General features: G+C 52.1%; 7 protein-coding genes across 7 annotated transcripts; 2 read left to right on the top strand and 5 right to left on the bottom strand.

Moving 5' to 3' along the window:
- Positions 1 to 756: 756 nt before the first annotated feature.
- AAFC00_002082 (uncharacterized protein) lies at positions 757 to 3,310 on the bottom strand (the record flags this gene model as incomplete). The annotated part of the gene is made up of 2 exons (XM_069341357.1): positions 757 to 1,122; positions 1,175 to 3,310. 2 exons carry the CDS (start codon positions 3,308 to 3,310, stop codon positions 757 to 759), a joined length of 2,502 nt encoding a protein of 833 aa, XP_069201432.1.
- A 1,061-nt stretch (positions 3,311 to 4,371) lies between these two features.
- AAFC00_002081 (uncharacterized protein) lies at positions 4,372 to 7,752 on the bottom strand (the record flags this gene model as incomplete). The annotated part of the gene is made up of 1 exon (XM_069341355.1): positions 4,372 to 7,752. The coding sequence occupies one exon, from the start codon at positions 7,750 to 7,752 to the stop codon at positions 4,372 to 4,374; it is 3,381 nt and encodes a 1,126-aa protein (XP_069201431.1).
- A 619-nt stretch (positions 7,753 to 8,371) lies between these two features.
- On the top strand, positions 8,372 to 9,588 carry AAFC00_002080 (uncharacterized protein; the record flags this gene model as incomplete). Its single annotated transcript, XM_069341354.1, has 2 exons — positions 8,372 to 9,130; positions 9,196 to 9,588. 2 exons carry the CDS (start codon positions 8,372 to 8,374, stop codon positions 9,586 to 9,588), a joined length of 1,152 nt encoding a protein of 383 aa, XP_069201430.1.
- Positions 9,589 to 10,337: 749 nt separating this feature from the next.
- Positions 10,338 to 14,054, bottom strand: AAFC00_002079 (uncharacterized protein; the record flags this gene model as incomplete). Its single annotated transcript, XM_069341353.1, has 5 exons — positions 10,338 to 10,369; positions 10,439 to 13,283; positions 13,336 to 13,384; positions 13,435 to 13,529; positions 13,581 to 14,054. The coding sequence occupies 5 exons, from the start codon at positions 14,052 to 14,054 to the stop codon at positions 10,338 to 10,340; spliced, it is 3,495 nt and encodes a 1,164-aa protein (XP_069201429.1).
- A 1,155-nt stretch (positions 14,055 to 15,209) lies between these two features.
- On the top strand, positions 15,210 to 16,247 carry AAFC00_002078 (uncharacterized protein; the record flags this gene model as incomplete). Its single annotated transcript, XM_069341352.1, has 3 exons — positions 15,210 to 15,249; positions 15,308 to 15,526; positions 15,586 to 16,247. 3 exons carry the CDS (start codon positions 15,210 to 15,212, stop codon positions 16,245 to 16,247), a joined length of 921 nt encoding a protein of 306 aa, XP_069201428.1.
- Positions 16,248 to 16,589: 342 nt separating this feature from the next.
- On the bottom strand, positions 16,590 to 17,183 carry AAFC00_002077 (uncharacterized protein; the record flags this gene model as incomplete). Its single annotated transcript, XM_069347978.1, has 2 exons — positions 16,590 to 16,847; positions 16,941 to 17,183. 2 exons carry the CDS (start codon positions 17,181 to 17,183, stop codon positions 16,590 to 16,592), a joined length of 501 nt encoding a protein of 166 aa, XP_069201427.1.
- A 1,179-nt stretch (positions 17,184 to 18,362) lies between these two features.
- On the bottom strand, positions 18,363 to 18,677 carry AAFC00_002076 (uncharacterized protein; the record flags this gene model as incomplete). The annotated part of the gene is made up of 1 exon (XM_069341351.1): positions 18,363 to 18,677. The coding sequence occupies one exon, from the start codon at positions 18,675 to 18,677 to the stop codon at positions 18,363 to 18,365; it is 315 nt and encodes a 104-aa protein (XP_069201426.1).
- Between the last annotated feature and the right edge of the window lie 1,093 nt (positions 18,678 to 19,770).

Here is a 19,770-nt window from a genome sequence, read left to right as displayed (position 1 = left end):
AAGACTAGACACTGTACAGTGTATTTCTCCCCGATTGTCTATGCATACATGATGATTCCCCGAACCGAGCCTACTACTTCCTTCCGTTTCTCATGGATTTGGTAACTCTCTCTCATCCTCGTGCCGGGATTAAAGCATACACATGCATACACATATATATATCCCGCTCCACCCCGTCCGTCCATCCATCCATCCACTAATCATCTAATTATATATAGTTCTATCCGTGGACAGTCCTCTGCACCAACCACTTGTCTATTTTACAAGTCTAACTCTGAGATCCGAAAGCAAGCACATCCACAGGCAAAGTATATTCACAGGCAAAGCACATTCACAGGCCAAGCAAAGTCGCGAAGACTCGATTGGAAAAGGGAAAGCCAATGCTCTGATCTCTGATCTTTGATCTGCTAGGGATAGGAGTGGACTGTTAAAGTAGAGGTTCATGAGTGGAGGTTCATGAGTAGAGATTCGTGAGCAGGGATTCACGAATGGAGATTAATGAGTAGGAGTTTACGAGTAGAGATTACGAGTTGAAATTCACGAGTAGAGTTTGACGAGTAGGAGGTGTTCAACAGTAGGGATCCACAAATAGTGAAAAGGAAAAATAGAACGAATGAAATTAATTGGATATATATAAAGTCTCTGGGATCGGTAATGTGTGCTTATAACACGAATGCGAATGCGAATGCGAATGCGAATGCTAATGCTTGCGATATGCGAGAGCCAGCGAAAACCCACTTATTCACGGTGTGTTCCTCATCCATATCTCACACCCCCATACGACGGCGGAGGAGCCTGAGGCGGCGGATACCACACGCCACCACTCTGCTGTTGCTGCTGCTGCATATACGGCGGAGGAGGAGGCGGGGGCACGCCTCTGGCTCCACCACCAGGTGGACCACCTGGGCCCCAGCCGCCCCATCCGCCTGGCGGGGGAGCGGCCATCATGGCGCGAGGAGGAGCGGCGATTCTACGTCTGCGTCTGCAGCATGAGATCAGACAGCTGAGGAGAGCGAGGACAATGAAGCCTCCGATGCCAGCTGCGAGGCCGATGACTAGAGCTTTGTGGTCGTCGATCCACGAGCGCACTTCGCCGCCTACTGATGTGCCTTTGCATTGGCCCTGTTCGTTGTGTCAGTGGATCGTGAGTGAAGTAGCAAGGAAGAAAACTTACGTTTTGACATTTGCCTCCGCCGCTGCATGAGGTTCCATCTAGGAAGTTCTGCTGCAGACCGTAACACACCCCGTAACCAAATTCTGGACTCGCACAGCTGAGCGAGCAGCTGGAATGGTCGCAGGCGTACGTGTCGTTGCCTGTGGTGTAACTGCCCATGATCGTCTTGCATTGCAAGTCTCTGCTTGTGCATTGTCCACTCGCGCAAGTGAGCCCACCCCCCGAACCGCAACTGTTACCATCAGGAGCGTTGACATCTGCAGGACAGAATGCAGACGATCCTGTGCATGTCTCGGCGGGATCGCAGTCACCGGTGGAAGCGCGACAGATGGTTCCGTTGTTGGCAAATTGGCAACTGTTGCAGCAGCCTTCGTTGCTGTCATCGCAGACTGCTGTCTCCTTGAACTTGCATGTCGTCGGTTCGCAGCACTGGTTGTCTCCACAGCCTTCTGCTCCACCACAGTCACAATCTTCGCCTTCTTCCACAATCCCATTGCCGCATTGTTGACCACTGATTGTCGTCACGCCCTTGTTGTCAGACAGACAGTTCGAGTGCACGCTGTTGCGTCCAAGGGCACTGCAGATGTTGCCGATGCTGCAAGGGCTGAAATCAGTGATACCCGAGGATGTCGAGGGATTCATGATATATCTCTCGCCGGCATCGCAGGTATTGGCGCTGTATGGACAGCACTGAGAGCTGCTGACCGTCGTCGACTGTGTCGTACAAACATCTGATGTACAGTCATGCACTGCTCCAAAGGTATGACCGGTTTCGTGAGCGATGACCTGCCATTCCGAGGCGCCTTGAGTGCGAATGACGACGTTGGCTCCCGTCACCGTCTCCCGACCGGACCCTGATTGCCCATTTCCAGTGGTGCTGCTGTTCGTGCTGATGGAGCCCGTCACACAGGCTTGGCCGAGCCATGCGAGACCGACGGCGCTGCCAGTATTGCAGGTACTAAGAAGAGTCCAGTGCGAGTTGTTGTCCTGCAGAGTTCCTCTCCAGGCACTGAACATGTTTAGTCTGTCCTGAATGTCTACGCTGTCGCTACATGGCTGGTTCCACGGCGTAGTGCTGGGTGGTGTACCGGGACAACTTGCATCTGAAACAGTGAGGTTTTGAAGACCAAGGGAGATGTTAAAGGTGCGCTCGTATAGATTAGATGCCGTGTTCATTTGGTTGATCACGTTCTGTCGGACACTTTCGGTAGAGTTGAAGGATGCCGTGTAGGTGCAGTCTGTGGCGACACCGACCAGAGCGACTTTGCGAGTGCTAGGACATCCGTTTGTCTGGCCGATGGTGGACACAAGACTAACACCGGCACCATTGCCACCAGTGCTAGAGTCAAGTTGTCGTTTGGCGAAAAGTGAAGAAAAGCTCATGCTGCCCCAGTGTAAGTCTGTGCGCTTCAGGACTCCAGCAAATACAGGATGATCTGGGTTAGTGTTGAAGTCCAGGACATCGGAACTGCAAGCGAGGCTTCCCTGGTCCAGCAGGTCTCTCCTCAATTCAGTATGACCGACAGTCATGTCCTCATCCCTTATGATGTCGGAATCCCTCCAGACCAGCATAAAGTCATCGTCCCTCGATTCGATCTCCGGGTCCAAAGGATGCCTCGTGCGCTCATAATTATGTGAGGTCATGATGTGATGGTTGTTGTGGTAAAGGGCGAATGCGCCCTCGAACAACGGGTCAACACCATCCCTGAGGACCGATGCGCGTGCCCATCCAGCATTCATCCACTCGCTCTCTCCCTTCCCTGATGACTCTCGTCTCACCCATGCAGTTCCCCTGTAGACCTTGTGCGATAAACGATCGATTTCCTCAGTCCTGACTATCTCGCCGTCCGGACCCAAGTGAGTGACGGTAATCCCCGAGTCGGGAAGAATATCATGATTCGGCTCGAGGGCCAACTTGATCTCGATATCATCATGAAGCAGGAAAGTCAGGTCAAAACTTGATAGAGCAGTCACGTGGTTGTTGAAAGTATGTATCGTGCTATTTCGGACTGTAGATAAGGCTCGGATGGGATTTCGGATAACAGAGCTGGCAGACACCAGAGAGGTGGCAAGTAATAACGTTGTCCATACACTGAGGTTCAGCGTGTTGGCACGAACGGATGATGAGATGCGCATTGCCGCGCGGGCGATTGCGTTGATGTTTCTTTTTTAATTCTCCGCTACGCGGCAACGAACGTGAAAGGGGTCCTGGCTCGCCGACTCGGTATACTGTATGATAACCGTATCTCTTCTGTCGTTATAAAACCTTGAGGGTGGCGCGACCAGTATTTATTTGATTGTTAGTATCTAGGAAAAAAACAGGAAAAGAGTCACTTTATCCAAAAGAAAAACAAGGAAACACTATACAAGTAAACGAAACGAGGGATCAGAGTGTGTCTTATGGATCTAACGAATGGCCATATGACAACTTCGGCCAACTAGTGGATGGGCGAAAGAGAGAGAGAGCAGCAACAACTCTCTAAACGCCGCCGACGCGGACCAAAAGGAAGCGCCAAGGCGAGGCCGAGCCTTCTGCTTCACGGCAACGCAGCTTGGCTGCCATGGCACCCGGATGCGCTCACTATACTTGCACTTTGTGCACGACCTGTTCGACCGCCACTTCTCGAACACTTCTTTTTTAGGTTAATGTTCACTGGATGATCAGAAGTCGTTATACTCGTGAAGCTTCTCTCACGACCAACCGCTCACTCTTCCATCAGTCTATCTCTAGAAATGCAAGTGAGGCGGTAAGATGCAACATCAGAACAGCCAGCCATGTTTTCAACAGACCTTGCGCGGCCCATCTCCGTGGCTGATCTCCGCGTGCGCAGCAGTAAAACAAAACTATTTTGGGTTCGTCTGCGACTGACAGACGGCGCCAAATGTCTTGGTACAAGTAGCCTTGCAGCAAGACGTCGATGACTTGCGTAATCCACTTGGCTCCTACCACGAACTATAGTCGTACAGCCCCAATCCCACGCGCTGATTAATCTGCAATATCTGTATCAGAGGATGATATTGTCAAGACTTGGGTTGTTTCTCCCTATCTCGGACGTCCGTGTCCGCCGGAACCCCGGATGTATAGTAGGAATTAATCTGATGTTGGTCATGATGCTTTCTAGTAGTATGAAAATCTAAAATATTGTACAGAACACTCAACCGTACACACTCGTCACTACAACGAGATCCTGGCTTGATCAAGGCTTGGGGTCGTCCTGTCGGACTCGAGCGGCGTTCTCGTTAGTCTCAACGATGCCACCGAAGCCATAAGTAGTCTTCTTCTTCTTTGCTCGGCGATCTCCATACTGCTCGTCGAACTTCCTGATGGCGCTCAGCGTGCTCATGTCCTCACTGATACTGGCGCTGATCTCCGCCAATGCCTTCTCGAAGTGCTTGTTGGTTAAAGTTCGACGTTCGGGTAGCTTAAAGTCTGCGTCATCCTTGTGTTGTGCCAGTAAATCGTTCTCTTCTCTGACGGCGCTGAGCGCAGCGGCCACACAGACGTTTTTGAGATCAGATCCCGAGTAAAGAGCGGTGTCTTCTGCGAGCTTGTTCAGCGAGACGGAAGAATCTAGCATCTCGCCCTTGAGATGTATGCCGAGGATAGATTCGCGATCCTTGGCGACAGGTAGGTCGACAAGTAGACGTCTGGGTAGACGGCGCAGTACGGCATCGTCGAGGTCAAATGGTCGATTGGTCGCCACCATCATGAAGACTGAATGGTCGTCCATGCCGTCCCACTCTCGCAAGAACTGATTGATAATCTCCCGATGTGTTGTCCGATTGTTTGCACCGCCTCGTGATCCAAAGAGAGCGTCTGCTTCGTCGATGAATACCACGCAGGGCGAAAGCTTCTTGGCGAGACTGAAGACGGCCTTGACCATCTTTTCGCCCTCTCCGACGTACTTTTCGTAGACCTGAGCACCGCTCACCTCGAGCACGGTAGCCTGCGAATCTTTGGCAACGGCTTTTGCGAGCATCGTCTTTCCGGTGCCGGGTGGACCGTAGAGTAAAAGGCCAGGCAAACGGTCGTTTGCCAAGACACCGTACGAGAAAGCCTCTGGACGTAGCAAGGACAGGCTGGTCAGTGTCTTGAGTGCTTCTTTAGTCTCGGATGCAGCGTGCACGTCTGAAAAGGTTGTCCTGAGGCTCTGAGGGTCGACGACGCCGCTCAGCAACTTCTTCTCGTGCTTGTCGCACGTCTTCTTCAACTGATCCAGATTCAGCTTGCTGGAGCCACGCTTGGAGTCGCTGGACCCCTTGGACGAGCCACGTGGTCTCGCTGCGGGAATCGCGGGCTCGACCTGGAAGCCCGTCAAGGGGGCAAGAGTCGAGTCGATGGTGTTCTGAAGAGCTGCGGCGAAAGCTATGTGGAATGTCTCCAGGCTCGGGCTGTCAGTGTAGGTTGTCCGTAGACTTTCGGCGAAGATGACTATCTGCTGGACTTCATCCTGAGACAAGGCAACGTCGCCAAACTTCCAGGTACCGGGGAAGTTCAAGTGACTGCGGGTGGTCGAGTCGAAGAGTGACTCCGAGGTAGCAAGACCCAATCGGCGAATCATGGCCTGCACGTTTCGCAAATTGATGTCGAGCAGACGATGATAGCCTGGTTTCGACAAGGATCGGTCCAGCTTGGTCAAGGGCAAGCCGGGAGATGTGTAGGTAGATGTGACAGTGGACGGGCTTATGTACTGCATGGATCTGAAGGTGGATTCGTTCTCCTCCTCAGCTTCGATGTCATCCATGAAGCTGGACTGATAGCCGGCGGTGGTGCCCACCATGACGATCTGCTGGCCGTCCTTGCGACGTCTCTGAACGACTTTGGAGAGGATACGGATGATGGCCTCACCCTGAGGGGTGCGTCGAATGGCCTCGAGGTCTCGAATATGCAGGATCGTTCGCGTGCCGGGCTCTGGGATGGGTGTAGATGTTGTTTTGTTAGTGGACTCGACGTCGGCAGTACGACTCTCGATGGTGCTGTCTTTGGTTGCAAATTCGACGCGCGTAGCCAGATAAGTCTTCAACAATCTTGCGAGCTGATCTTCGCTCGGCTGCGCAGCAGATGCTTCGGCAGTGAACTCTGCAGGAAGCTTGGCAGCGCGGAAAGAGTTGCGCAGGAAGGTGGCGTTCTGGGTTGTGTTCTGAGCGGCGGAGTCTCTCCTAGCAGCAGCGCTATCTAGCAGAGTGTCCAGCAAAGTCTGCAACTTCAACTCTTCCCAGGAGGTGATTGTGAAGGGCGACGAAGCCGACTTGTGCTCAGAGGAAGGAGAGTTGGCACGCATGTCGCGAAGGTTGGACAGGTTGATGGCTATGGGACGACGGCCATCACCCAAAGCTTTGCTCAGCTTGTCAGCGTTTTGTTGCAAGTACTTGCCCAGTTGAGACACATCGATATTTCCGAAAGGGGAAGCACCACCGCCTGCTGCGGCGAAGGCGTCCTCCATGGCATCGGGGTCCATGTCCTGGGGATCTTGTGCATCGTCGGAGAGAAAATCATCGGGCAGATCTATGTCAAAGGCCTTGACGGCACCCACGCCCTTGTAGACATCGTATGGCAAAGATGATATGGAGGGGGAGGCGGGGTCGGTGGTGTCGATGTAGTCGGCGGCCAGTTCTGCCACATCGTTCGCATCCAGCCGTATCAAGTCGGCATGGACAAGGCGGGAGAGCTGCTCGACAAAGCGGTCCAGGGGGTCGTGTGCAAAGTGATCCGAGGTGTGCAGAGCAATGTCAGGCTTCTCCAGGTTAGCGGCAGCAGGACCGGTGATGTTGAATGTGGCGTTCAACAAGAGCTGCAAGTGCAGGAAGAGCAGCAGCGCAGGCTCTTGCGGAGTGTGCGGAGGGGATGGTGAGAGTTGTCTGGCGGCGCGCCTGACAGGTTTCGATGTGGGCTGGGCCTGTTCTTGGGTGCTCTTCTCGGCGGGCTGATCTCTCTCCGTCTTGTCTGCCGCTATGGGAGTCGTCGAATCTGTCGAGGAGGAAGAGAAAAAGTCGCCGAGTCTGTTGCTGGGCTGAGGGAGCTTGGCAGGAGTGGGTTCGAGGTCGGTAAAGGGCAGAGTCAAGACGACATGGCCGGTGTCTCGGTCAACAAGACTGAAGGTTCGGCGAACGGGAGTAAGGTCTGGAGTCGAGGATGATCGTGCAGCGGCAGGGGCTTTGGCAGCAGAAGGAGGATCCTCCTGCAGACGGACGTTGTGCTTGAGGAACCAGTGAGGGACGGCGAAGGAAGGCACCTCTCTGGTGGGTTTGGAGTAGAGCCTGGTGCGGCGGGCGGACAGTCTCTTGGGCCTCGAGTCGTCTCCGACTTCTTCTGCTTGCTGACTCGTCCTCGACTCCTTCTCTGCCCCTAGTCTTTCTCTTTCTCTTCCTGCAGCAGCGCCATCTCTGCCGGCCGATGGTGGTGACGACGACGACGACGACGACGACGACGACGACGAGGACGAGGGGTTGGCGGGATCAGTGGGAGTGTTTGCGGCGAGGGAGCGCTGTGCCAGGTGAAAATGACGGCGTTGCACAGGCAGAGGTTGGTGTCTTTGTGAGAGCCGCACGAACGACTTGCGCCATATGTGAGTGCGCATATGGTGTGTATGTGAGTTGATGGATGTGACTACGGATAGCCGGTGTATTCTTGGGGGAACAGATGGGTTATCAGCAGAAAGAGAGACAAGAATATGGCAAGGAAGGTGCAAGTCGTACCTGTAGTTTCCGTGACAGTGAAAGTGACGCCAGAGTTTGGACTGTTTGCTCGGGTTTGCTTTGGATTTGGTTGGAGTTTTGCTGCTCCTGCTCCGGCTCCTGCTCCTGCCGCTTTTGCGAGTAAGAGTCGCAGTGACTTCCGAATCGAAGATTAAAGGTGGACGTGGGGAAGAAGGGCTTCGGGGATTCTCATTTACCCATTAAACAATCAGTCCATTAATTCACTTCATTTACTCCATCACACCCAAGTCAACATCACCTTGGAGGCACATCACTCAGCACTCATCACTCACCCGAGTTGTTGCTTACCTAATCCCTTTGCGACCTCCAACCAACAACACCCGCGGCAGTACCACAACACCAGCGCGGGCAATCGATCGCATTCACTCTACCACTCCATCACCACCTGCTCCCCGATAGCAGCAGAAGCAACAAGAGCAGCAGAAGCAACAAGAAAGAGCAGCGGAGAACAACACATCAGTGGGCGCAGCAGCAGAAGCGATGGAGTACGATCAATACAACACCCTCGACACCGAGGACTCTGGCCCGCGCATAGTCATCCGCGACACGAACCGAACGACGGCCAATTTTGTCCTTTCCAACACCTCTCTCGCCCTCGCAAACTCGGTGCGTCGTACCATCATGGCAGAAGTCCCGACCCTGGCCATTGACCTTGTCGAAATCGAATCAAACACCTCTGTGCTCGCCGACGAGTTCCTCGCCCACCGTCTCGGTCTGATCCCTCTGTCGGCAAAGAACATCGACGACCTGCTCTACACCCGCGACTGCGACTGCGATCAATACTGCGAGAACTGCGCCGTCATTCTGAGGCTCAACGCTTCGAATCGCAGCTCCGACGAGATCGTCAAGGTCTTCGCCAAAGACCTCTACATCGACTCTGCTTTCTCCACTTCGCGCACCCCGTACGGCGCCGCCGCATCTGCCGCCATCGACGACAATCTACCTCCGCGCGGCGAGCCTGTCGTCATGGATCCCGAAGGCCAGGGCGCTCTGCTGTGCAAGTTGCGCAGAGGACAAGAGCTGAAGCTGCGCTGCATCGCAAAGAAGGGAATCGCAAAAGAGCACGCCAAGTGGATGCCCACGGCCGCCATGGGCTTCGAGTACGACCCGCACAACAAGCTCCGACACGCGGATCTGTGGTACGAGTCCGACAAGGTGGAAGAGTGGCCCGAGAGCAAGAACGCGCAGTGGGAGGAGCCTCCGCAGGAGGGCGAAGTCTTCGACTACGACGCAGAGCCCGTGAGTTTGTCACCTGTTTCTTTTCCTTGTCCTCCCAGACATACTGACCGTCTCTTCCACCACAGAACCAATACTACATAAACCTAGAAGGCACAGGCGTCATGCCGCCCGACCAAATCATGCACTCGGGCATCCGAGTCCTGCAACAAAAACTCGCCACTCTGATCCAGGAGCTCTCGGGCGTCGACCAGAACAGCACCAACAACCTCTCCAACAACTATCTCGGCAACGGCGGCCAAAGCCCAGATATGATGGACATGGCCGGCGCCGGAGGAGCAGGCACCGCCTACGGAGGCAACACCACCTATGGCGACATTAATGGCGCAGGCGGCTTCACGACTCCTTATGCCGGAGGCGCGACGAGCGCTTGGGGAGGAGGCGCCGGTGCAGGCGCTGGTGGTGCAGGCGGCGCCACGCCTTACGGTGCGACACCATATGGCAGAAGCGGGAACTGGTGAGACGACTTGAGCTCATCCGATATCCAAAAATACGAGAATAAACGATATACCAAAAGAGAAGAAAACGGAAATGATATACAGGAGTAAAAAGTCGCGCCCCCCCCCCCCCACCCAAAAAAAAAGGGGTAGGAAGAGGGTGATTTCAGCGGCTCGGTCATGTACTTTTCAAAAGGAAAGAAAAAGCACTTGAATGATAGAGACACCCTAGAAGAAAAGAAACCATCATCCTCTTGATTTCCTGCTCTCTTTCCTCGCCTCTTGGCTTAGCCCACAAAAATATAAAAGAAATATACTGGCTCTCCGGAAACGTATGTACTAGCCAGCTAGGCATTCACTGTTCCTCCTTGAGAAGTGATTGCGAGAAGGAAACGAACAGTATGGCAAAGAAGACTGCCCTCCCTTTCCCTGCAAGAGGAATCGAACAGGATAGAACGATGTGAAAATAAAGAAATTAGGAGAGCAAAGTTCTGCGTCCTGAAACCAGCTAGGTATACTTTATTGATGCCGCATCTAATCACTACACTCCACTCCTCTCCCCTCCCTCTCCATCGACATCTGTCATGTATCCCACCCTCGACTCGAGGATTCAACGAATGAAAAGTTGAAGAATAAAGTCATGGTGTATAATGAAAGCAAAGAATTGTGGTTCTTTTACGTGATGTATATCCTCATCAGCCATGTCGTCAACTCAGTCTTGATAAATTTACTGCACCCAAGTCATGCAAAGACCCAGAGAGCCCAAAACATCACTACTTTGTGTCTTTGTAGTGTACTTTGAGACCTATCACAAGCTCATTAGCTCCGTCGTTCTCCAGCTGAAAATCAAAGAAAAGGAGACAGGGAAACTTACTGGTAGGAAACGGAAAGTACTGATCCCAATCCTCGGTTAAGTACCCATGGTACTGCCAATCATCAGGCAGCCCCTCGCCGCCAGGGAACTTCTTGAGCACTTTCTTGACCTTGCTGACGGGACCAGGCCACACTGGCGCCGGGGTCAGTCCTTCAAGCTTGAAGATCTCTTTCAGCATGGCTGTCAACGACACGCGGACGATGGGCAATCCGAGACACTGGTGAGGTCCGTAGCCCAAGTGGATGTAGCCATCGATTGGACGATCGAGTCGGATATCGTCTGGATCCGGGAAGGCGACGGGGTCGCGGGAGGCGGCTTTGAAATTGACCAAGACGCGGTCGCCTGCTCTGAGATGCAGCGTGCGGTCGCCGTCTTGCACCGTCACGGCTTTGGCGACATCGCGCACCACCGCTGTTTCGCCATGCAGTCGGGAGAATTCGAGAAAGTAGCGCATGATGCGATCGTCGGCTTCAGGGGTGTCTTGTAGAGCTAGCTCGTGGAGAACACTGCGGTATTTGTGGCCGTCTTTGCTGAATAGGAAGTCGAGGACTTGGCCGAGGAGTTGGCCTTGATTGGCCACCATGCCGCCAGCTGTGGCTATGATGTTGCCCCATACAATGTTCTTGACTGGAAGTCCTGAAGCGAGCAGACGCTGGATCATGTGGACGCCGTAGTCCTTGAGCTTCGAATCGGAGGGGTGCAGGACATTCTGCATGAGCTTCGTAAAGTCCCCAGTGGTCTTGATCGAGGCCGCTTCGAGGTAGACGAGATTCCCTAATTGCTGTGTGGCTTCGTGAGCTGCCTGTCTCAGCGGGAAACTAGAAGGAGGGTCCACGTCGAAGAACACGCAGATGAACACCGCCGCCATGACGAGGTACATCTCATACTCCGAGAAGACACCGTGAGGATTCTCGTCTGTCTTTAGTGGAAGCGAGAACATCTCGGCAGCGAAGTAAACGTGAGCCATGTTGCCGACGTCCCGGATAATATCGACTTGATTGACCTTGCCGACCTTGTACGACTTCTTCTTCAGCAGCTTGTGCGTGATGTCTTCGTAGAACTTTCGCACTTCTTGCAGCCATTTCTCGTTGCCTTTGGGGATGCTCCTGGAGTACGGACCCATGTACATGGCATTTTCCATCAGCGTCCGAGACTCCTTGTTGGGCTCACCGTCCCCTGCCAGCATGTAGTTTTTCGCTGTGGGGCCCATCAAGAACTCCATAGCCTTACCCCATGTGACCTTGAATGTTTCTTGATCACCAGCAATTCTTGTAGCGGCGTCATATGAAAAGACCACCTGCGGTATGGGCAGTGCGCCTGGTCTTGAGAACGAGTACTTCTTTGCTTTCTTGAGATCAGTGAGAACTTTCTTCATCTCATCCGGAACCGTCAGAGGATAATGCGCATAGACCGAATCAGGCTCAAAGTGATTGGGAAAGGCGCGCAAGATCAGCTTGTAGAAGACACATCCGTTGTCAACGTTGACATCAAAGGTTTGCTCATTGAAGCCCCAATTAGTGAGGGCTTTGGGATGATAGGAATCAGTGTAGAATCTGTCACCCCTCACAAGCGCGACCGCATCAGAGAGGACGGCGCGCGAGGTGGTGTAAGACGGACAGAGACCGGAGCCAGGTACCATTGGTTCCTTTGCATCTTCAACAACAAGTCCAGGATAGATCTCGACATCGTCAGGGGTATCATACAGCTTCTCCAGTACCTGCGCGACGTCCTTGTCCGAAGTGATCTCGGAGAACTTTGCATATGGCTTCAACTGGAAATGCTTCCTGAATTCGTTCAGAGTAGCCAGGTTCCAGGCACGAGCCTGTCTAATGCCCAAAACCTCGACCTGTCTAAAGACTGTGGGTACCATTCGAGGACCATAAGTGTTTGCACAGTCCTCAATGCTCTCGACGAGGATCTTGACCAAGTCGTCGTCACTGAAGGTACCATCTGCTTTGCGTTTGAGGTGATTGAAGTCTCGCTCCTCGGGCTCAAGCTTCTCTGTGTCGCGTTGCATGTGTCCAAGTTTCTTCAGAAACTCACCTTGAGGAATACTTTCTGGCGATTGTCCATCAAAAAGCTCGGCAAACAATGCCTGTGTCCATTTGTCATCTTTGTCGGACACAGCTGCATGCCAGCGATAGACGAGATTGAACTCGGCGCTGACTTGGTTACCGGTTCCGAGCGCAGTACCCTTGACCTCGACTCTGGGGTTGAGCTGCCAGTTCTCGTCTGTGCGGTTGAGGTTGAGAATGGTTCGCACATAGTCAATAAGAATGATGTTGACGTAAAGACCACACGTTACCAAACGACCAGTCTGGAAGAGGTCGTTGTCGTACCTCTTTAAGGCTCTGTGATATTTCTCTTCGGGAAGGTTCTTTGCTGGAGGCGTGAAGCGGCCGCCCTCGTTGATTAGTGCAATCTGTTCAACAGTGTAATTGTGGAAACGATTGAACATGATGAGTAGCGTGCCAACACCTGGAGGAAAAGCAAGCAGACGTGTCTCCGAGAAACAATCAGGCTTGATCTTTCCGTCTTTGAATGTTCTCATACGATGCTGCTCTCCTTCGTCACTTCCGTACAACGGGGATAGATCGAGATATGACGAGGTATCAGAGATCCGAAAGTCTTCGTGGCTCGTCCTGAAAAGATCATGAATGATAATCGATGCCAAGTAGAACAGCATACTCGAGATCCTGTTCGGATGCTCCACAGGGTGGTCCCTTGCCATGAGCAGGTCAAACAGCATACCAGGATCTGGGAGCTCTCCAGACTGAACCTTTGTGGGCTTTACAGTGCGCGCATAGGACTGATGCGCTGCGCCAAGTTGGGGATGCAAATAACTCTATGAAATTTTAGCCAATTCTCTAAATTATATTCGAAGGATGAGAATTTACGTTGTTAGAGCCATCCGCTGAGCGGTATTGATACTTGTCGGACATGAAGCTGCTCAGGAATCAGCATATAAGACCTCACAAATGTCACAGTATACTTACACTTGCGGTGGATGCTGCAAATCATCCCAAAGCTGCGTAACAAAGTCATTCGTGATCTTCTCTCCTACCAGATCCGACGGCAGTTTTGCAGCGGCCTGTGATAGAAAGTCAGCAACCAGGCAGCTGGGTTGAAATCACACACCAACCTGGATGAGATACTCCATCAGGTACTCTCGGTCATCGACGTCTTCACCAGCTTTGAGTGTGAGTCCCATTTTTGCGACCTTCTCCATGTTATTGAACCCCAGCCTAGACAGGTCATTGAGGACTGCCTTGATTGCGTTCGTGATGCCAGTTTTTGGTGCTTCCTCCAAAGGGGCCCCGTTTCCCGTGCCAGTAGAAACAGGGGCTTTCATTGCTTTCAGGAGTTTGCTCATCTGCGCAATCGCGCTGTCAATCCTTGACTGTGTCTCCTCGAAGCCAGAGAGTTTTCGAGGCTCGGGTGGATCAGCAGGAGTTGGCTTGTTCAGTCCATTCACAGCTACCACGCCATTGCTAGTGCTCTTAGGGGGACTCGGGGTATGAGGTTGGATCCCAACTATGACCAATAGACTCTGTGCTGGACGGATGAAGAAGAACACAAAAGTTCTCACGAACAGTGTAAGGATGAAGGAAATCATGTTGCAAGACAAAGATCCAGAAGACCTGATGCCAGAGACTTGTCTTGCCTTTTATACAATGTGGATAGTGGGTACTCAATCAATGGTTGTGATAGGTATATGTAAGGGTATCGACAGGGCAGAACACGCCGACTCGAACGAAGTGTGAGATAAGGTATAGAAATGTAGGATGGAACTCAGCGAGAATGAGTATCATATACTCTTTCAGATCAATTAACGGCTGAGGCTGGACACGATGTAGAGCAGGGTTCACGCATCGGGATATATATGTTTCAATCGCTAAGACACAAGCATGAGAGGTGCTTACGGCATTTTAAGGCATAACATCTGTTGGTAATTAGCACGTCTGCATCAATTTTCTCGCCTGTCGTGCCTTAGAGCAAAATACTAAATGGTAGCTGCGGCTGAGAATAGGTACAGCCGCTAAGCCACCAGAGTTAGGAGCCAGTAACGCACCACCCGATTACCCTTTAAAGAGACCGCGACAACGCCTGTTTCTGGTCGCGCATAATCTTTGTGGGCCCACAACCCATGGTGTCTGTTTAGTGAACACAGATGGGAACCTAAGGTGACTGAGCTGCATCCTGAATGGGGGCCTGATCTGCCATTCGGCTTTGCAGGCGCACGCCTCGGCTTTTCCGGCTCCACTGTGTCGTGACTTGGCTGAATAGCTACTGCAAGTGGTGGAAGGTAACAACCCGGTAGTCAACAGTAGAAGACCATGCTTAGTATGAGGAGGAATGTAGCTGGAGCAATTGAATATCAAGGCGTTCAGGCTGCAGAGGTCACCGCTCTGTTGTACTATACTGCCAATGTTCCCCACAGTGAGGTACTTGAGGCAGTGTCTAAAGACGGCTCGCATCGTTCGCTACCTTACCTTGTCGACGGGTGGCCTGGATGAGGAGTCCAGTACCTCGAGGTAAATGTAAGCGTGAAGCTTCGGTTTAAGCTCACGAAGCTGAACAAAGTCAGACTCGAAAGAAAGCCTCGGTTCGACTGTCCATTCTCGAAGAGCTTCACTCACGATAATCATACTTGTAGTATGTCAGATCTTGGCGCGGTGTTGGCGATCAAAGCAGAGTTACTTGTACCTTCCAGTATAGCATCTTACCGGGCAAAACACCACATTTCTAGTCACTAGCCACGCCGGACAAGATGGCTTCGAAACCAATCACGTTGACAGTAAAACCCAGGGGTTCGTAAAGTTGTCACATATTCATATGACGTCTGAACTAAGCACCCACAATCTTCAGGCAAACCCATCAGCCGAAAGCTCCCCAAGACTGTCAGCGCATATCTGCAAGGCAACACCTCTGACCTGTACCACCGGCTGGCGGCCGAGGCAGGTGTTTCGATCCACAGGCTTCGATTGACAGTCGAAGATGGCGGAGCACTCATACCCAACGCCAAAGACTTTACTGTCGAGCGAACCGGTCTGAAGAATGACAGCGTGGTACTGGTCAAAGACCTAGGTAGCTACTCCATACATGTATATATTGACGACGATGCAAGCTCACACACTGCATCACAGGCCCACAGATAGCATGGCAGACCGTTTTCATCATCGAGTATCTTGGACCGGTGCTCTTCTATCCCCTGTTCTATTACCTCAGGCCATACATCTACTCTAATGCCGGCGCGCCGTCTGATATGCAGACCCTTTCCACTATTCTACTCACCTTGCACTTTGTCAAGCGCGAGTTGGAGACTATCTTCGTCCATCGCTTCTCAAGTGCCACCATGCCGGCATTCAACATCTTCAAGAACTCCGGTCACTACTGGATCTTCGGCGGCCTGAACATCGCCTACTGGATCAACCGACCCGACGCGCCAACTGCGGCTCCATCGAGTCCTCTGATCAAGTATGCTGCCATTGCATTGTTCTTGGTAGGTGAGCTCGGTAATCTGAATGCGCATTTGACACTGCGTGGTTTGAGATCTGCTGGTGGTACGGAGCGTGGCATTCCCAAAGGTCTTGGCTTTGGTCTCGTCACTTGCCCCAACTACCTGTTCGAGACCATCGCTTGGGTGGGAATGTGGCTTGCAACTTGGAGCTTGAGCACTGGACTCTTCATTGTCATCGCTGTTGCACAAATGGCTGCTTGGGCATGGAAGAAAGAGAAGAGATATCGCAAGGAGTTTGGCGACAAGTATCAGCGCAAGAGGTTTGCCATGCTTCCCGGTATCGTGTGATCGATCCATCGGATATATGCTTCATGTAAAGCAGCAGACGCCTTTGCAATGCGTTCAATCGACTCCTGAAAGAATTGATGAGGTGCTTCTGATGCTGATTCGATTCATCCTCCGTCAGGTGTAGAAAATCGGTGTAATATCGAGACAATAACTATATTGCCAGGTCCTTAAAGGAATGCTTTAATTCTTAGATCTAGATGGCAATGTATATTCAAGCAAAAACAGACATCGATAGAGGCCACTGCTCAAGGGTATCAACAATTGTGGCCGACATCATCCGTAAAATGGGTTAGACAGCGATACATCCTTCTATCCTTTCGCATCCATGCTTCATGTAGGGACTCAAGCCCCGAGGCTTCTTCGACCACTTCCCCGATCTCTATCTCTTTTCTTCGCCGATGAAGAAGAACCACCCTCACCCGCGTTTTTGTGCTTTGAGGACCCCTCGCCTACAGCCCTTGCTTTTCCCTTTCCCGCTGGGCTCCTACCTTGTGCGTCTTTGCTAGCGCTCTGATATTCTGTTGGCCACTCGACATCGGGATCAGTAGTGGGCAGGCCCGCGAGGATGGCTTCGTAGTATAGTCGAGTCTGCACAATTGACTGGAATATGTTCAGTTTATTGTCTCTGATACGAGCAGTCCACGAGAAACGAGACAAATCGACGGCTCAAGCCAGGAATTGGGTAGATCTTACCTCGTTCCTAGCCATCGCAAGCCATACTAGCTGCTCGTAGTTTGCTAGAATGCTCGCGGCTTGATTGCGTTGATGACGATCTTGGACCGTCTCCTCTTCTGACGCAGCCCTGTATCCCTGCGCAGGCGGTCCGCTACCACCGCCGCCGCCGCCTGGTTGATGCTGATACTGTTGCCTCAGGGTACCGTTGCTCTTCAATCGAGGGGTCGGATGCGCTATTGGCCGGATCGGATTTGCTGACATTATTGACGATGGAAACAGGTCCCCGCTCGCCCTGTACCCTAACACGCAGAAACGCAGAAACAGGTAAAAGAATCGTTCTCGCGCCTCGTGGTAGATATATGCCAGCTCGTAGCAGGCTCGAGGCTTTTTTTTAGTCCCTTTTCCCTCTTGCTAGTCACGGATTTGATCCGGTTCTAAGCGCACATTTTTCTGCGTTCTGCCTCATGACCAGTTTACATGCATGGTGTCGGGGAACTGTTGTACACCGGTACTCCGATTTGGAGGGAAAGTGAGTAATCACAGCACACGCACACACACACACACACACGCCGTCCAAATCACCGGCAACAGCGAAGTGAGTGCTGGAAATAAGGAAAGATGAGCGGCAACTCGAATTGACAGGTCGACTTTTTGGTTTGATATGGCTTGTGGGCAAGATGCTGTCGGGCCCCGCCCCTCCTCCTCCCCGCAATTTAGAGGTACTTGCTGTACCTTACCTTACACAGAACCCTGATTCTGTATGTTCACTACCGACATGTGCTGCCTCCGGCTGGGCACTACACCAATGTGCGGTACCGACCTGCTGCGCTCAATGGATTATAAAATGCCGTGCGCATTACTGATCTTATATGTATGGTTGGTCGGAAGTTCGTGTATTCCCAGTCCACAGCATTTTGCGTTGGCGGGGGTGCAGGATCTCTTAGTTGCGGCATGATTGAGGTGTTGAGGTGTGACGGAAGTTACACTCCCGGTCTCCTAATCTATGATGTCATGGTCAGGTCTGAACTTCGACACGCAGACTGGACTTTTGACTATCGTGAGATATGTTCGGCAGGCTGTGAGTCTTGATTTGGCTATTAGGAGACCTGATAAGGCGATATGGCTACGGCCGCACAGAAAGGCTATCCTTTGGTACTTTGGTTTTAGCACTTGCAGAGCTGTATGTGGCTATCACAGTGGCTTCGACGCATGCACCTAAGTGGAGCTTTCTCGTCCTTCCCGTATGAACAAGCGCAGGCTTCTCTAAGACTTGGATAATATGCGCTCAGGAGACAACAACGTGGCCCACAAGGCAATCACATGTGCCTAGTGTGCGAAAACGAAGGCTCCATTATCAAGCTTCTCTTCCCAAAGGTCGTCCCTCGTAATGATCAATCAGCGACAACGGAAACAGCACCATGTATCCTGTTCCCCAGCCCTCTAAGCAAGATTGCCAACCAACAGCTTCGGCTCGACCTCGCAAAAGTTCTTGACATCCTCGATCAACTCCTTGCTTCTCTCGTGGGTCATGGCCGCCTGGAAAGCCGCCATGTCCTTCCAGCCAGTGACGGTCTGAACGACGAAGCCAGAGCTCGGGTCCAGGCTGTATACGGCGCTCGAGAGCAGGCCGTCGGATCCGCTGCCCCAGATCTCCTTGGCCAAGGGCATGTGCTTTGTCGTGTAGTATTCGAGGTTGAATGTAGAGCCTTCCTTGACGGGGTATAGGATGGTGATGAGGACTTTTGCGGATGCCATTGTTGTGGGAGGATCGGTAGTGTGCTTTCGTCGGTGAGTGAGTATCAGGAAAAGCGCTTGTTTTGTTTTGGGGAAAAAATGGTCAAGTGAGGTTTTCACAGTTACTCGTGTAGAAGAACGATATCTCCATCGGGCGCTTCTTATATCTTGTCTCGCTCCTCGCTTCGATGGCATTTAGACAAGCATTCCTGCCAAATCGGGACCGCGATGTGCGCTCGGTGCTCAGAGCTGCACATAAACAGCCGCGGTCGCAATATCAGGGGTTCCTGCGCGGCTGATGGGCACATTTCTAAGCGTTCATAGATACTTCTAGGCGAGCGTGCGAGACAGATACAGTAGCTCGCCATGTCTGCACAGTAGCACCGGACATGATCATTCCGTGTGGGTTGGCACGAGTACTAGTCAGGGTGGAAATGAAAGCAGTTGTGGCAGTGTTATGGTTGGCACAGTCGTTTGCATGAAGGATCGCCATCCCTACATTTTGTCTATTTTTGAGATGTAAACGGTTCATGTCAGTCGTTCCATTAATAGCTACTTTTGTTTGCACCAGTGGGTCTGACGTTCGACTTATAACGGAAACGAGTAAACTGCACGATTGTCAATGTAGGATCCCCTCCGAACGACTATCACCTGATTGCAGCGAGAGCGACTTGCTGGTTGAAGATGGAACCGTTGTTTGATGTTCAGACGAGAGGGGATATAACGTCGCTTAAGCACATGTTCGAATTGGAGGAGGAGTTTGAGAATTAATCAGAAATGCACAATTGAAGTACCGCCTCGATAACATCAGCAGTCGATCACTCGTCGATTTCGAGCAATCATGGTACGGCGAGGACTTCGAAGCGAGAGCGCAAAGCATTGAGGGCAAAGAGGATCACAGGACTTGACGGCAGCAGAAAAACTCTAAGAGACTAGTTCGCCGGTTCGAGAGCCCGAAGGTTGGAATGAGCATGGAGAAAGTTATTGGCATTGAGAAAGATTGACTAAGACAAGTATAGCGAACGCGCCGAACGATTGAGTATGAAGCTTCTGTCGCTATCAGCTATGGCGTTGTTCTCACTTCTCACTGTTGCGACACTGTCAGCGTCGCTCC

The sequence above is a fragment of the Neodothiora populina genome (assembly GCF_041146345.1).
Source record: "Neodothiora populina strain CPC 39397 chromosome Unknown canker_contig_14, whole genome shotgun sequence".
NCBI lineage: Eukaryota > Fungi > Ascomycota > Dothideomycetes > Dothideales > Dothioraceae > Neodothiora > Neodothiora populina.
Note: the sequence above shows the minus strand (reverse complement) of the source record. Positions and strands in the feature narration are given on the sequence as shown.